Source organism: Acanthopagrus latus, chromosome 10 (genome assembly GCF_904848185.1).
Source record: "Acanthopagrus latus isolate v.2019 chromosome 10, fAcaLat1.1, whole genome shotgun sequence".
Classification (NCBI taxonomy): Eukaryota; Metazoa; Chordata; class Actinopteri; order Spariformes; family Sparidae; genus Acanthopagrus; species Acanthopagrus latus.
Genome location: NC_051048.1, coordinates 18,385,103 through 18,403,489, shown reverse-complemented (window position 1 = coordinate 18,403,489; position 18,387 = coordinate 18,385,103). Strand labels below are relative to the sequence as shown.

Sequence of the window (18,387 nt, the reverse complement as noted above, 5' to 3'; positions counted from 1 at the left end):
GCGCCAACTACAACAACAACAGCGGCTCCGACTACAACAACCACAGCTGCACCAACAACAACAACTACAGCTGCTCCAACTGCAACAACCACAGCAGCTCCAACTACAACAACCACAGCTGCACCAACAACAACAACCACAGCTGCCCCAACTACAACAACCACAGCAGCTCCAACTACAACAACCACAGCAGCTCCAACTACAACAACCACAGCAGCTCCAACTACAACAACCACAGCTGCTCCAACTACAACAACCACAGCTTCGCCAACAACAACAACCACAGCAGCTCCAACTACAACAACCACAGCAGCTCCAACTACAACAACCACAGCGGCTCCAACTACAACAACCACTGCGGCTCCAACTACAACAACCACAGCTGCGCCAACTACAACAACAACAGCGGCTCCGACTACAACAACCACAGCTGCACCAACAACAACAACTACAGCTGCTCCAACTACAACAACCACAGCAGCTCCGACTACAACAACCACAGCTGCACCAACAACAACAACCACAGCTGCCCCAACTACAACAACCACAGCAGGTCCAACTACAACAACCACAGCAGCTCCAACTACAACAACCACAGCTGCTCCAACAACATCTACCACAATGGCTCAAACTACAACAACCACAGCAGCTCCAACAACAACAACCACAGCTGCGCCAACTACAACAACCACAGCAGCTCCAACTACAACAACCACAGCAGCTCCAACAACAACAACCACAGCTGCTCCAACTACAACAACCACAGCAGCTCCAACAACAACAACCACAGCTGCACCAACAACAACAACCACAGCTGCTCCAACTACAACAACCACAGCTGCGCCAACAACAACAACCACAGCTGCTCCAACAACATCTACCACAATGGCTCCAACAACAACAACAACAGCTGCTCCAACAACAACAACCACAGCGGCTCCAACTACAACAACCACAGCTGCGCCAACAACCACAGCTGCTCCAACAACAACAACCACAGCTGCACCAACTACAACAACCCCAGCGGCTCTAACAACAACAACCACAGCAGCTCCAACAACAACAACTACAGCTGCTCCAACTACAACAACAACAGCTGCCCCAACTACAACAACCACAGCTGCTCCAACAACAACAACCACAGCTGCCCCAACAACAACAACCACAGCTGCTCAAACAACAACCACCACAGCTGCGCCAACTACAACAACCACAGCGGCTCCGACTACAACAACCACAGCTGCACCAACAACAACAACCACAGCTTCTCCAACAACAACAACCACAGCTGCCCCAACAACAACAACCACAGCTGCCCCAACTACAACAACCACAGCAGCTCCAACTACAACAACCACAGCTGCACCAACAACAACAACCACAGCTGCTCCAACAACATCTACCACAATGGCTCCAACTGCAACAACAACAGCGGCTCCAACAACAACAACCACAGCAGCTCCAACAACAACAACTACAGCTGCTCCAACTACAACAACCACAGCTGCGCCAACTACAACAACCACAGCGGCTCCAACAACAACAACCACAGCAGCTCCAACTACAACAACCACAGCAGCTCCAACTACAACAACCACAGCTGCTCCAACAACATCTACCACAATGGCTCCAACTACAACAACCACAGCTGCGCCAACTACAACAACAACTTCGGCTCCGACTACAACAACCACAGCTGCACCAACAACAACAACCACAGCTGCTCCAACAACATCTACCACAATGGCTCCAACTACAACAACAACAGCGGCTCCAACAACAACAACCACAGCAGCTCCAACAACAACAACTACAGCTGCTCCAACTACAACAACCACAGCTGCGCCAACAACAACAACCACAGCTGCTCCAACAACAACAACCACAGCCTCTCCAACAACAACAACCACAGCTGCACCAACTACAACAACCACAGCGGCTCCAACAACAACAACCACAGCAGCTCCAACTACAACAACCACAGCGGCTCCAACTACAACAACCACAGCGGCTCCAACTACAACAACCACAGCTGCACCAACAACAACAACCACAGCGGCTCCAACAACAACAACCACAGCGGCTCCAACTACAACAACCACAGCTGCTCCAACAACCACAATGGCTCCAACTACAACAACAACAGCGGCTCCAACAACAACAACCACAATGGCTCCAACTACAACTACCACAGCTGCTCCAACAACAACAACCACAGCTGCCCCAACAACAACAACCACAGCTGCCCCAACTACAACAACCACAGCAGCTCCAACTACAACAACCACAGCAGCTCCAACAACAACAACCACAGCTGCTCCAACAACATCTACCACAATGGCTCCAACTACAACAACAACAGCGGCTCCAACAACAACAACCACAGCTGCTCCAACAACATCTACCACAATGGCTCCAACTACAACAACCACAGCCGCTCCAACAACAACAACTTCAGCTTCTCTAACAACAACAACCACAGCTGCACCAACTACAACAACCCCAGCGGCTCTAACAACAACAACCACAGCAGCTCCAACAACAACAACTACAGCTGCTCCAACTACAACAACAACAGCTGCCCCAACTACAACAACCACAGCTGCTCAAACAACAACCACCACAGCTGCGCCAACTACAACAACCACAGCGGCTCTGACTACAACAACCACAGCTGCACCAACAACAACAACCACAGCTTCTCCAACTACAACAACAACAGCGGCTCCAACAACAACAACCACAGCTTCTCCAACAACAACAACCACAGCAGCTCCAACAACAACAACCACAGCTGCTCCAACAACATCTACCACAATGGCTCCAACTACAACAACCACAGCTGCTCCAACAACAACAACCACAGCTGCTCCAACAACATCTACCACAATGGCTCCAACTACAACAACCACAGCCGCTCCAACAACAACAACTACAGCTGCTCCAACTACAACAACCACAGCTGCGCCAACAACAACAACCACAGCTGCTCCAACAACAACAACTACAGCTGCTCCAACAACAACAACCACAGCGGCCCCAACAACAACAACCACGATGGCTCCAACTACAACAACAACAGCGGCTGTAAAAACAACAACCACAAAGGCTCCAACTACAACAACCACAGCTGCGCCAACTACAACAACCACAGCGGCTCCAACAACAACAACCACAGCAGCTCCAACTACAACAACCACAGCGGCTCCAACTACAACAACCACAGCGGCTCCAACTACAACAACCACAGCTGCTCCAACAACAACAACCACAGCTGCTCCAACTACAACAACCACAGCTGCGCCAACAACAACAACCACAGCTGCTCCAACAACAACAACCACAGCTTCTCCAGCAACAACAACCACAGCTGCTCCAACAACAACAACCACAGCTTCTCCAGAAACAACAACCACAGCTGCACCAACTACAACAACCACAGCGGCCCCAACAACAACAACCACGATGGCTCCAACTACAACAACAACAGCGGCTGCAACAACAACAACCACAATGGCTCCAACTACAACAACCACAGCTGCCCCAACAACAACAACTGCAGCTGCTCCAACAACAACAACCACAGCTGCTCCAACAACAACAATCACAGCGGCTGCGACTACGACAACCACAGCTGCACCAACAACAACAACCACAGCTGCTCCAACTACAACAACCACAGTGGAACCGACTACAACAACCACAGCTGCACCAACAACAACAACCACAGCTGCTCCAACTACAACAACTCAAGCTTCTCAAACTACAACAACCACAGCTGCCCAAACAACAACAACCACAGCTGCTCCAACAACAACAACCACTGCTTCTCCAACAACAACAACCACAGCGGCTCCGACGACAACAACCACAGCTGCTCCAACTACAACAACCCCAGCTGCTCCAACTACAACAACCACAGCTGCTCCAACTACAACAACCACAGCAGCTCCAACTACAACCACCACAACGGCACCAACTACAACAACCACAGCTGCCCAAACAACAACAACCACAGCTCTTCCAACAACAACAACCACAGCAGCTCCAACTACAACAACCACAGCGACTCTGACTACAACAACCTCAGCGGCTCCAACTACAACCACAGCAGCTCCAACTACAACCACCACAACGGCACCAACTAAAACAACCACAGCTGCTCCAACAACAACAAGCACAGCTTCTCCCACAACAACAACCACAGCAGCTCCAACTACAACAACCACAGCAGCTCCAACTACAACCACCACAACGGCACCAACTACAACAACCACAGCTGCACCAACTACAACAACCACAGCTGCTCCAACTACAACAACCACAGCTGCTCCAACTACAACCACCACAGCGGCTCCAACTACAACAACCACAGCTGCTCCAACAACAACAACCACAGCTTCTCCAACAACAACAACCACAGCTGCTCCAACAACAACAACCACAGCAGCTCCAACTACAACAACTACAGCTGCACCAACTACAACAACCACTTCAGCTCCAACTACAACAACCACAGCGGCTCCAACAACAACAACCACAGCATCTCCAACTTCAACAACCACAGAAGCTCCAACTACAACCACCACAGCGGCTCCAACTACAACAACCACAGCAGCTCCAACAACAACAACAACCACAGCAGCTTCAACTACAACAACCACAGCTGCCCCAAGTACAACAACCACAATGCCTGCAACAACAACAACCACATCTGCCCCAACAACAACAACCACAGCTGCTCCAACAACAACAACCACAGCTGCTCCAACAACAACAAGCACAGCAGCTCCAACTACAACAACCACAGCAGCTCCAACCACAACAACCACAGCGACTCTGACTACAACAACCACAGCGGCTCCAACTACAACCACAGCAGCTCCAACTACAACCACCACAACGGCACCAACTACAACAACCACAGCTGCTCCAACAACAACAAGCACAGCTTCTCCCACAACAACAACCACAGCAGCTCCAACTACAACAACCACAGCAGCTCCAACTACAACCACCACAACGGCACCAACTACAACAACCACAGCTGCACCAACTACAACAACCACAGCTGCTCCAACTACAACAACCACAGCTGCTCCAACTACAACCACCACTGCGGCTCCAACTACAACCACCACAACGGCACCAACTACAACAACCACAGCTGCTCCAACAACAACAACCACAGCAGCTCCAACTACAACAACCACAGCTGCACCAACTACAACAACCACAGCAGTTCCAACTACAACAACCACAGCGGCTCCAACAACAACAACCACAGCTTCTCCCACAACAACAACCACAGCAGCTCCAACTACAACAACCACAGCAGCTCCAACAACAACCACCACAACGGCACCAACTACAACAACCACAGCTGCACCAACTACAACAACCACAGCTGCCCCAAGTACAACAACCACAGCGGCTGCAACAACAACAACCACAGCTGCCCCAACAACAACAACCACAGCGGCTCCAACAACAACAACCACAGCTGCTACAACAACAACAACCACAGCAGCTCCAACTACAACAAACACAGCAGGTCCAACTACATCAACCACAGCGGCTCCAACAACAACAACCACAGCTGCCCCAACTACAACAACTACAGCTTCTCCAACAACAACAACCACAGCTGCTCCAACTACAAGAACCTCATCTGCCCCAACAACAACAACCAGCGCTACTCCAACTACAACAACCACAGCCCCTCCAACTACACCAACCACAGCAGCTCCAACAACAATTACAGCTGTGGTAACCTCAACCCCTGACCCTGTTACCTATGTCATATCAGCAACCTTGCAAAATGAGATCTTTACAGACGAGTTGCTGAATCGTACCAGCCCTCGATTCAAAGAGCTTTCAGGAAGAACTAGAGCTCGTGTGAGTAATTTTAAAGTTATATCATTTTCCATTCATTTTTTTCAAGTGAACATAAGTATTTTGACCGAGTGTTTTAGTCGAAACACAAAATGCTTCACCAATAAAAACATATTTCATTGAAAATTGCAGGCTTTTACATTCATTTCGAAATTGTGTTTCATGGCTAATCTTGCTTTTAAAATCTTGCTCTCTTTCTGCAGTGTAATCAAATATATCGAGCAAGATTTGGTTCTGACTTTGACCAGTGTATTGTGGGTCAGTTCAGGTAAAAAAACTCTTTCAGCAATGGTTTAAGAATGCATCTCTATGCTCTTATAATTTGTATCTCTTGATTTTGATAGTGTCGCCTACATTATAAATAACACATAGAATAGAATTGTCTCATATTATTCTTTAACATTTGTCCAATTTTGTTTCATTTTGCAGGGCTGCTGAAGCTCAACAAACACGTGTGGATCAAACTGAAGTAGAGCTTTCAGTTGTGTTCAATCAGTCTGTCCCTGTTTCAGAACTACCATTGAATACTGTTGTTGCTCAAACCTTAATTGATGCTGCAAATGATTCAAACACCCTCAATGTGACCTTTGGTGCCTCTTCAGTTGCATTAGTATGTAAGTAAACTGTTTAGTTGTTTAAGTCTGTTATAGTGGTGCTCAGTGATGTCAGTTTGATAGCAATTAAGGATAAAACAAATGCTTTTAGTTCAAGCACAAGTACTTTTTTAGTTTTTAACCTATTCCTTAAAAAATGTTTTTACAGCGGGTCCAGTTCCTGCCACTACAATTGCTGCAATGACAACTGCTGCAACTGCAACATCTGTAACTACTACTGTTGCTCCTGCAACAGCTGCAACTACAACTGCTGAAACCACCACTGCTGCAACGACAACTGTTGCAACTACTACTGTTGCTCCTGAAACAGCTGGAACTACAGCTGCTGCAACTTCTACTGCGGCAATTACAACTGCTGCAACTACTAGTGCTGCACCTGCAACAACTGTAACCTCAACTGCTGCAACGACAAACAATAACACGTCCTCCCATTCTGTTAATCCATGCATTTCTTTAATGCTGCTTTTCTTTGCCCGTATCGTACTAATTTAATTATTGATTAACAACAACAATTACTCTATACTTAATTGTCTTAAATGAAGTGAAGGAACACATGCAGCTTATAGTGGACTGTACACAACAATGTTAAATTAATGCCAAAAGTTTTATCACGGGTAATGGTATAAATTAATATATAGGTCAAAACAATGCACTCTCAATTTTTGTATTTAATCATGCATACCTGTATTCTGTGAGATTGCTAATGCTTTCTAATTTATAGTGTCTGTCAGTAATGTTAAAATGATCAGAATACAAAATATTTAAAGAACCTAAATTGTCTCTTGTGTGATATTATCCAGTCTCAAAGGGTAGAAAAGAATGTGCATCAGGCCATGTTTAATGTCAGGCATTTGTGATGTTTACAGGCAACTAGAAAAATTAGCATTTCCTGCAAAAATACAGTATGAATGCTGACGGCTGAAGTGATTTCCGTAAATCTGCTAAATGTACTGGAAAATACTTGCCTGAAATGCTTAAAACTATCATGCATTGCATTACACTGCCGAAGCAGTAGCAGAACTAAAGTTTAAAATTTCCCCATGAGAATGAATGGGCAAGACTTTGCAGAATAAGCTGAGTTTTTCACAAGCTGAATTTTTCAAAAGTTGAACTTTTCAAAAGCTGAAAAGGATGAAAGGCTAAAAGTAATAAGATGAATGTGCTTAAAAAGCTGAACAGCTGAAGAGTCTCTTTAGCTGAACATAAAGCTGAAAATTTGAAAAAGCTGGAAAGGAAGAAAGCTGACAAGTAAAAGGCTGAAAGAGCTTAAAAAGCTGAACAGTTTCTCTAGCTGAGCATATGCTGGAGCATTATCAGAACCAAAGTTGAACATACAGTGAGTAACAGGAGACCCTGTGAAAACTGCCACTGCTACAGCAAGAAATAGAACAGGTACCGTCTACTCTCAACCAGAAGTTTAAGCTCAAAAAGTTACATTGCGGTTTATGGAGGTGCTGAAGTGCTTGTAGCTCTAGGGCTTCTATAACCAAAAGTGCAAGTCCTACCTTTGAAGTAAGGCCATCAGCTGAAAGGCAACAATATTTCCTACATTACTATGTATATATTGTATATGTGAAGTAAAGATTTAGGATCCAAATAAAGTCGAAGATATAGAAGATAATTTTTTTCTCGAGTTTTTCCAGCTGCTCGCCACTCTAGCTGACGCATTACACTCCTATTATCAAATCACAAGACAAGCTAAAAATCTTAACAACTAAAACTGTGATGATTTTAAAAAAAAAAACAAGGTTTAAAAAAACAAGATATTAAAAAACTGGTGACATTCTGATTAGTTCAAAGTCTTGTTACTCTTTAAAAGTTGGAATGGTGTCTGTAGCTTAAATTATGAGGGACAGGTTTAAGTCAAAATAATTTTTGAAGATTTTCCCATTCACTTCCATTTAAATTTTTTGGGGGGGGGAAAGCTGAATAGTTCAAAAAGCTGAAAGGCCTGAAAGCTGAAAAGGACAAGACTGAAAGAATTTAAAAAGCTGAAGATTTTGATAGTTGAACAGTTTCTGTAGCTTAAAATTCGTAGGAGAAACAAGTTGAATAACGCACTAGCTGGAATAATGACAAAAAAACTAAAAAATAACCAAAAAAAAATAATAATAAATTCCAGAAGGACAGCAGTGCTTGCAGCATTCACACTAATTAAATCCTTGCATGCAATTTCATATAATTAGTGCTTTAGAATAAGCCTTATCATTATCAAAATGAGCAGGTCTTTGATGTGTCCGAGGATCAGGTTGGTTCAGAAAGAACAGAGGGAGTGGTGCAGAGTTTCATTTCACAATGAGATTCTTTTTTATTTAAAAAAAAAAAAAAAAAACACCACCGACAGATCAGAGATGCTTTGTTCATAAATCTCCTCACCCTCAGAGTAAAATAAGGCTTCACACTAAGAATATTGCAATAAATCTTCTTGGAAAACTTAATTTCTCAAATGTGCAAAGTTATACCATTTTACATTGGTAAAGAAGCCACTGGCAATGGCAAGCCTGGACTCTATAAAACCATAGGATGCTGTAATATTCAATAAGTAAGACTTAAGGTGCAATGTGCACAATTGCTTGTGTGTTAGTTTATGATTCATGTCTAACTCCTATACCCTTTTGCGTTACACCAACTAGTTAATAAAAGGACTCTAGACCCAATTTGATCACTATGTTATATTTGATAATTTACTGTATAAAATGCTGTAGTTTGATTTGCTCTGGGTTCACTCACCGGCTTAGATCTGCTCTGTGCCTATTGGTTCACCAGTTTACTGGTATTCTTTAAATAAACACATTACCACTGCAAACCAGTCAACAGGACTTAAATGATTTCTTCAACAATTTGGTGCCGTGACCAGGATGGCAACAAACCTTCTACAGAGACTCCTTTTTCCAGTGACATGCCAGTGACCTGAGAACCAATGTAGTGTCTGTGTGTTTCTTACACATCCTGAGCTCTGATTCAATAGTGACAGGACAGGATGGGACAGGACAAGATGCCTCTCTTTAGGCAAGTGTGGGAATGTGACAATGTAAAGGTTTACATGTCCAGGAGCCATTAATCAGCTCTGTGATGTGCGTCAGAGATTAGATACAGGAAGAGGCCCGCATACAGATTTCTGGTAGAGCATAGAGCAAAGTTTTGGGGAGAACAGGATTTGAGAATCCCCGGGTAGCAGCCGTCCTGGTTCATTTGCAGGCTTGAGATCTGTTTCAATTTCATTGTTGGAGGTCTGTCGAGGAGGGAGTCCTAAGGAAGGGTGAAGCCATCCAAAATGTTGAGTAAATATGTGGTGTGTTTTGTTAAGTTTTTGTTATTGTTGTTCTATGGTTTTGGAAGTGATGTTATTGGGAGGTTAGTTTTTAGATGTATAGAAATGCTTGTTAACATAATTTCTGATTTGTTTGTGGAATTGCTTGTGTTTTCCCACTGCTTGTGTTTGTCTTAGGACGATTCATACTCCTAAAGGCAGAGCATGTGGGGTTTAACAGCCTACTTAACATCAAATATGCAAAATAGAAAAAAAAACAGGTTCAAGGTCCTGTGATTCTGTTGTTTTGATAGTAAAGGAACCCCATAAAATGTCCTTTTATTTGTGGTGTGTCCTCAACTGAAACAAGTCGTATGATGACCGACCATTGCTCTTTATCGCTCATATCAGAGATGCAATCCAAAAAGATTAAAAAATACTTGTTTTGTTTAATTTCTTTGACTATAGCCTCCAGGAGCTTTCCACCAGTGCAATCAATTAGTTTATTTTGAATATCTTTTCCTAAGTAGGATGTACGGTTAACTCGTGTTTCCATGTCAGTAACATGCTGCTTCAATACAGGATAACATCTGGCCATGAGCTCTACTTTTAGGAAGTTACCATTATTTGGAGTGTTTGAAGTGTGACTGTGGTTCCCCTGCAAACAATATTTTGCTCTGCCAGTGACAGTAAGGTGGCCACCAACCTGGTCAGGACATCATGCCACCTCCTCCTGTCAGCCTCTGAGCCAAGTCCTGTCAGCCAAGTCTGATGTTAGCTGATATGGTCCTCTGCTGTCTAACTCCACCCCCGACCCTTATTATTGATTTTTTTTTTTTTTTCTCCCTCGAGGGTGACTGGCAGCGCCCCTCCAGCAGACGGCGCTCTAGGCGACCACCTACATTTCCGATGCCTAGAGCCGGGCATGGAAGTGAGGAATGAAAACTCGGCCCCCCTTCATGAGTTGATAAATGTTAGCCAGGTTTTATTATACTGTTATTATACTGGTCTTGTCTTTTAATATGGAAGTTTGCATATTTGAATGATCTGTACATTTAGCCATTGCATACACGAGTAATTAATAAAAATAATATTCAAATTGCCGTTAATAAAAGAATCTCAAGTAAGGTTTGCCACATGGTCTGTCTCATCACTTCATCTTTCAGTGTGCTCCTTGTGAAACCCCATTAGAAAGTGATGCTGTCACTGGTATGCAAAACGCATGAGTGTCCTTTCTTAAGAGCAGATGACTGTACATTGCGATTTTTTGTACACATGAGTAAACTGAAAAAATGTAAAACATATCACAGCTTTGCTGTTAAGAGATGAGACAAGATTTTAAGTTTGGAAACTTCGCTGTTTATTTTCAAGGACATTACAAGGTTTATCACATGTCTCTGAGTGCAGCAATGACACTGTTGAGTACAGTTAGTAAAGCTCAGGCTTCCGCCCCATGAAGAAACCACCATGCTTGCAGACTTGGAAGATCTTGCCTTATCAAGCACTGGACTGAGTGACAGTGACAAGAAAGCCAAAAGTGGCCATACGTGATCACATCATCATATCTGCTCACGCTGTAAAACAAACACATTTAACTCATTCTAATAAATACATGTCTGTCCTACCACACTTTTGTCTTTTTAGGACCAGAATTCCATCTTTGACTACCATCCTATGATGCATATTCTCTATACTGTGAAGTTTTGCACATCCCATGATGAAAAGCTTTTCACAAAACTGTACAGCTTTATGATTCTAAAACACTCCAACTTTGTTACATTGTTCTTGACTGCTGAATTAATAGACTTTATGTTCTATGCACCAAGGCACATTCAGTGTACACTATTGCACAGATTTTTTTTTTAAATTTTGTAAACTTTGTAATAAATATCAAAATGTGAAAGCCTCCTTGTGTTGTCAATAAGTGAAATGAAACACAACATCAACATACTTTAATAAGTTTGCATTTATTGTCATTGCCAAATCCATTCATATAATTTATGCCCTTTATCTCTTTCTGTGTCGCATTATTTAATAAATGATGTGTATAACAATAATTCAACACTGTTGGGATGTATGTTATTATGTTATACTGTTGGGTATTTAAAAAGTCAAGTTAAATCAAACTAGATGAACTTGCAAAAGCACCAGCAGTTTCACTCAATATCTTAATCAAAATAGTAAGAAAAAAACATTTTCCACTGATGCAAAATCCATGTAGACATTCACCACTTGGATCATGTTAATGTTTCATGGATTTGTACTATTTCAGATAAAAGTTCTGAAATAAAACCAAGATGCTTTTCTTCTGATGTGTGTACTTAATATCTATTTCTGTAGCATTACTTGTCACACTGGTCAAACCGCTGTCAACATTCACATGGGTGGAATGTACCTGCAGCTTTCCCAGAACAAAAGATGTGAGTATGCCATTGTACTGAGCCAAGAAAATGACAGGTGAAATTTAGTTAAATTCATTGCTAAGGTGTCAAAGCACGTCTGTAACATCAGTTATGAGTCATGACACTACCCTTCTTCAGTAGAAATATATAAAGGCCTCAATAGATGTGGAATGCTGAACTGAATTTAAGGACACTTAAATAGTTAAGAGCACCTTAATCCGATAGTAGAGGGGAATTCACTACTTTTTGATCTTATATTTTCATTTTGGGTAAGTACATTTTTAAGTTTAGATGTTAAAATCCTTATATTTCAACACTGTGTGCCTGACAGAGACACAGAGAGTGAGCGTGTCTGTCTTGTGTGTTTAGTTTATAATTGTGCTAGTTTCCAGCCACATTTCTTTTTTTTTTTTTTTTTTGCAATATGTCATGAAATTCTGACTCAGCTCTTTCTACTGATTTTTTCTTTTTTTAAAGTTCCACCAGTATCATTGTACATGTAGCAAGACACCAGCATCATGTTTTTAGATTCAGCTAAAATAAGTATAACAATTTAGATATAAAGAATAGGAATGTGATTCATTATCTGTTCTAAAAGGGATCTCTTTTTGTCCTCTGTTATGTATTAAGAATTCAGGTTTACCCTGCTCCACAAGAGGTGTTCTTTGAGACATTTCAGTTAGGATGATGTTCATGAGCATTTGCAGAGACTGAATGATTAGGGTGGTTGAAGAGCCAGTTGCCTCATTCAGCTCACTGACCTGTTAGAGTATGGGAATGGGAAATATGTAAGTGAGATGTGAAGATACAGGTGGAATTTGTAAGGCATAGTTTTAGTTTTAGCTCTAACTTTCTGGCAACTCAAGTTTTCTTGTAAAATGATGCTGAACATTCTCCAAAACATAGAGAACATCCATATTTTCCAAATTTTAATGTAAGAACTGCATTTAATGAGCTAATTTGAAGAAAAAAATCTATATAGTTCAGGATTATTATGAAGGGGACACATACGTATAATTGTTATTTGCCCCAAAGTCTGCCTTTGAACATTTGTATACTGTCACTCTGTTTGGATGTTAAAATTAATAATGTAAAAAGGTTGAGGGACGTTACCATCTAAAATCTACCTTGATATGTAAAGGCTAGAAGTATAAATTAATCATTTGCCAACTGAATACTGATTTCTCACTGAATTAAGGCTGTTTTTTGCTATCATCTGTTTCAATGTCAGGTTTATCTCTATAACTTATTTAAAAACAACCAAAGATGACAACAGTGCTTCATAGGTTAAGAATCAACAATAGACATAAACACATTAAACAAACCGGGGACACAAAACAACAGTATGACTTTAGGCTTTAGACTTTTATTCATCCCACATCGGGGAAATTCACTTGTTAAAGTAGCACCTGTTGAAGCATCTGGACTGGAGCAAGTCAAAGTAAATAGAACAGCAATATAACCTGAGATACATGTGCTGCATATTTCACTGATTTCTACTGACAAACCAAGCAACGGCACAGGGTCCAGGTTGTGACCTTTTTCATGTGTTTGGGCCAGCAACAGACTGGGGGAGATTAAAAGAATCGATAAGATTAAGAAAATCCCTGACCACAGGCCTGGACTCAAAGCACATGTGTAAATAAAAATCATTAATAATTAAAAGCCAACCATATTTCAACTCAACCCCCTGCAAAAAAATGTCTGCAAAGGACTAAATAAAATCCTCATCATACTTGGGAGGACGGTAAGCCACCACACACAGCACGGTCACAAGAAAGTTTTTTTGAAAGAGCTGCAGTTCAAAGCTGAAATAGCTGTCAAAGGGAATCAGTCGACATTGGAAAGAGGACTTAAATGCAGACACTTATCCGCCACCTTTACCAGTGGTCCGATGGGAGCTGAGAAAGTCAGTTAAAACAGAAATACATGCCCAAAGAATTACCATAAAAGTTTGATTGTTAAAAGAAATAAATTGTTTTAAATGTTTTCATACATTTGGGTTCACTGGGATTCCAGCACTAACATTACAGTGATAGTAATGATTCTACTGGCTAGTAAGATGACATGATGCTTTTGTGAGTACATCTCTACATTGTTTGCTTATTGATTTATAGAAAGAAGACAAGATGGGCGTCACACAGCCCGTACCAATTTTCCTGATTCTAACAGGTAAGCAGAGTAATATGATGTGATTGTTGGTACAGTGTTGTCTTACAAGACAGTTGAAAAGATTAAGGAATTAACATGACATTAAGGTAGAAATCTCTCCTGCATCTCATTAAATATTTCTAATGCATAGGCACATCACAGTCTAGGACGACAGCAGCTTCAACCATGACAACTACAACTGCCCCAACAACAACAACAACAGCTGCTCCACCAACAACAACCACAGCAGCTTCTCCAACAACAACAACCACAGCAGCTTCTCCAACAACAACAACCACAGCTGCCTCGACAACAACAACCACAGCTGCTCCAACAACAAAAACCAAAGCAGCTCCAACAACGACAACCACAGCTGGCCCAACAACTACAACCACAGCAGCTTCAACAACAACAACCACAGCTGCCTCGACAACAACAAAGACAGCTGCTCCAACTACAACAACTACAGCTGCTCCAACAACTACAGTAGCTCCAACAACAACCACTACAGCGGCTCAAACCACCACAACAACTGCAGCTCCAACAACAACATCCACAGCAACTCCAACAACCACAGACAACAATAACCACAGCTGCCCCTAGAACCACAAGAACAGTTGCCCCAACAACGACAGCTGCTCCAACTACAACAACCACAGTTGCTCGAACAACAACTACTCCTGCTCCGACAAATACAAATACAGCTGCCTCTACAATCACAACAACAGCAGCTCCAACAACAACCACTATGGTGGCTCAAACCACAACCAACACGGTGGCTCAAACAACAAAAACTACAGCAGCTCCAACAACAACAACTACAACTGCTCCAACTACAACAACCACAGTGGCTCCAACAACCACAACTACCACTGCTCCGACAACAACAACGACAGCTGCCTCAACTACTACAACTACAGCAGCTCTAACAACAACCACTATGGCCACTGCAACCACAACCACCACAGCGGCTCCCACAACAACAACTACAGCAGCTCCAACAACATCAACTACAGCTGCTTCAACTACAACAACCACAGTGGCTCCAACAACCACAACTACCGCTGGTCTTAGAACAACCACAACTACCGCTGCTCTGACATCAACAACTACAGCTGCCCCAACAACTACAACTACAGCAATTCCAACAACAACTACTACAGTGGCTCAAACCACAACCACCACGGTGGTGCCAACGACAACAACTACAGCAGTTCCAACAACAACAACCACAGTGGTGCCAACAACCACAACTACCCCTTTTCCGACAACAACAACTATAGCTTCCCCAACAACAACAACCCCAGCTGCCCCTACAACCACAACAACACTTGCCCCAACAACCACAAGTAACAACTACAGCAGGCCCAACTACAACATCCACAGTGGCTCCATCAACCTCAACTACTGTTGCTCAGACAACATCAACTACAGCAGCTCCAACAACAACCACTATGGCAGCTGTAACAACAACAACAATTGCAGCTGCTCCAACTACAACAACCACAGCAGCTTCAACAACAACTACACCAGCTCCAACAACAACAACAACTATAGCAGCTCCAACAACAACAACTACTGCAGCTCTGACAACAACAACCACAGCTTCCCCAACAACAACCACCACACCTGGTCCAACCACATCGGCCCTAACAACAATCACCACTATGTCTCCGACAACGACAACTACTGTTGCTCCAACAACAACTACACCTGCCCCAACAACTACAACTACTGCCACTTCAACAACAACCACTACAGCGGCTCAAACCACAACTACCTCAGCGGCTCCAACAGCAACTACAGCAGCTCCAACAACTACAACTACTGCCACTTCAACAACAACCACTACAGCGGCTCAAACCACAACTACCTCAGCGGCTCCAACAGCAACTACAGCAGCTCCAACAACAACAACTCCTGCAGCTCTGACAACAACAACCACAGCTTCCCCAACAAAAACCACCACACCTGGCCCAACCACAACAACCACATCAGCCCTAACAACAATCACCACCGTGGCTCTGACAGCGACAACTACCACTGCACCGACAACTACAACTGCAGCAGCTTTAATAACTACAACTACAGCTGCCCTAACATCAACAACTACAGCTGCCCCAACAACAACATCTATAGCTTCCCCAACAATAACAACTACAGCTGCAGCAACCACAACACCTACGGCAACAACCCCTGACCCCGTTACTTACATTATATCAGCAGGCTTGTTGAACGAACCCTTTACAGATGACTTGCTCAACACCAACAGCCCTCGATTCATACAACTTTCAGGAAGAGCTACAGCCCGTGTGAGTAATTTTAAAGTTACTGCATTTTCCTTTAATTAGTCAGTGCTTATAATCATTATTTGGACATCGTATAACAATGTTATATACATAACAATGTACATAATAATCATTAAAAACTTATTTCAGTGAAAATTACATCGTTTAAAATTTCCTTTGAAGCATTTTGTGCTTGACAGTTAATTATGCTTTTTAAATCTTGTTGTCTTTCTGCAGTATAATCAAATATATCGAGCAAGATTTGGTTCTGACTTCGACCGTTGCATTGTGAGACAATTCAGGCGAAGACATTTTCCTAACAGTGGTTTCAGACTCTGCATCTAACTTCAAGGTCCTACAATTTGTGTCCTCTGTTGTTGTTAGACAGTTGATAGTTGATTACGAATGAGACATAAATAGAGAGTTTTCAAATATCATTATTTGACATACGTCCCTTTCTGTTTTATGATACAGGGCTGCTCCAGCTCAACAAACACGAGTGGATCCAACTGAAGTGGAGTTTTCAGTTGTTTTCAATCAGTCTGTCCCCTTTTCAGCACTCCCAATGAATCCTGTTGTTGCTCAAACCTTAGTTGATGCTGCAAATGATTCCAACAGTAAACTTTTTAGCCGTATAAATCTTTTATACTGGTGCTCAATCATCTCAGTGATGTCAGTTTTATCAAGGATAAAAGAAATGCTTTTGGTTCAGGCACAAGCAATTTTTTAGTTTTTAAACTATTCCTTAAAAATGTTTTTGCAGTGGGTCCAGTTCCTGCAACTACAGTAGCTGCAACGACAAGTGCTGCAACTACAACAGCTGTAACCACTACGTTTGCACCTGCAATAGCTGCAACTACAACTGCTGCAGCTACTACTGTCGCTCCTGCTGCAGCTGCGACTACAACTGCTGCAATGACAACTGCTGCAACGACTACTGCTGCAACTACTAGTGCCGCACCTGCAACAACTGTAACCTCAACTTCTGCAGCCACAACAGCTACAGCTACCATTGCTGCAATGACAAACAACAACATGTCCTTCCAATCTGTTAATCCATGCATTTATTTAATGCTGCTTTTCTTGGCCCATATCATACTAATTTAATTATTGATTGACAACAATACTCCATATTGCCGGGATATATATACCCAACTATTTATACAACTATATATATATATATATATAGTTGTATAAATAGTTGGGTAAGTTATATATATGGTCTTAAACAAGGTCTTAAAAATTTAATTGGATGAACCCCCACATACATTGTTATGTACTCTAACTGTTGCAACACCATTTCATTATGTTCTTAAGTGTCGTATGATTTCAGAGCTCTCTATCAAATTTTTGACTGTAGAGTAGTATGGCTGTTGAACTGTACACATTTTTGTGAGACAATGTCAGGCTACTGAGCCGGACAGAATGACACAGCCAGACAATAATGGCACTATTGCACAAATAATATCTTTACTCAAATAAAAGCAAGTCTTTTTTAATTTGTACAAGCAAGAGATTATTAAAAATGCTGTTTAAATTGTATTTTAAATGATCTACCACTCTGCAGTCTCCAAATGCATGTAAAATTCATGCTTATAATTTACTTGATAGCATAGGAGTATAACATAGCATATCAAAAAATACCCTCCACATAAAGTACATTTTAAAGGAAACAAGTGTCTTTAATGAGGTGAAGGAACACATGCAGCTTATAGTGGACTGTACACAACAATGTTGAATCAATGCCAAAAGTTTTTCATTTTTTATCACAGGTCATAGTCTAAATT

The 18,387-nt window shown here is 42.2% G+C and overlaps 1 protein-coding gene, 1 long non-coding RNA gene and 1 pseudogene across 2 annotated transcripts in view; all 3 read left to right on the top strand.

The window, feature by feature from the left end:
- The window catches only part of LOC119027761 (transcription factor SPT20 homolog), a gene marked incomplete at both ends in the record, with an annotated part of 5,962 nt that extends 4,761 nt beyond the window's left edge, over nt 1-1,201 (top strand). Inside the window, 1 exon segment of the mRNA XM_037113195.1 lies at nt 647-1,201. Within this exon segment, the coding sequence (XP_036969090.1) occupies nt 647-1,201 (555 nt within the window).
- Nucleotides 1,202-4,435: 3,234 nt separating this feature from the next.
- LOC119026770 lies at nt 4,436-4,939 on the top strand (annotated as a pseudogene).
- A 750-nt stretch (nt 4,940-5,689) lies between these two features.
- Nucleotides 5,690-7,548, top strand: LOC119026772. The gene is made up of 4 exons (XR_005077237.1): nt 5,690-5,898; nt 6,099-6,163; nt 6,325-6,509; nt 6,658-7,548. It is a non-coding gene; the product is annotated as an uncharacterized LOC119026772 (long non-coding RNA).
- The last annotated feature ends 10,839 nt before the right edge of the window (nt 7,549-18,387 follow it).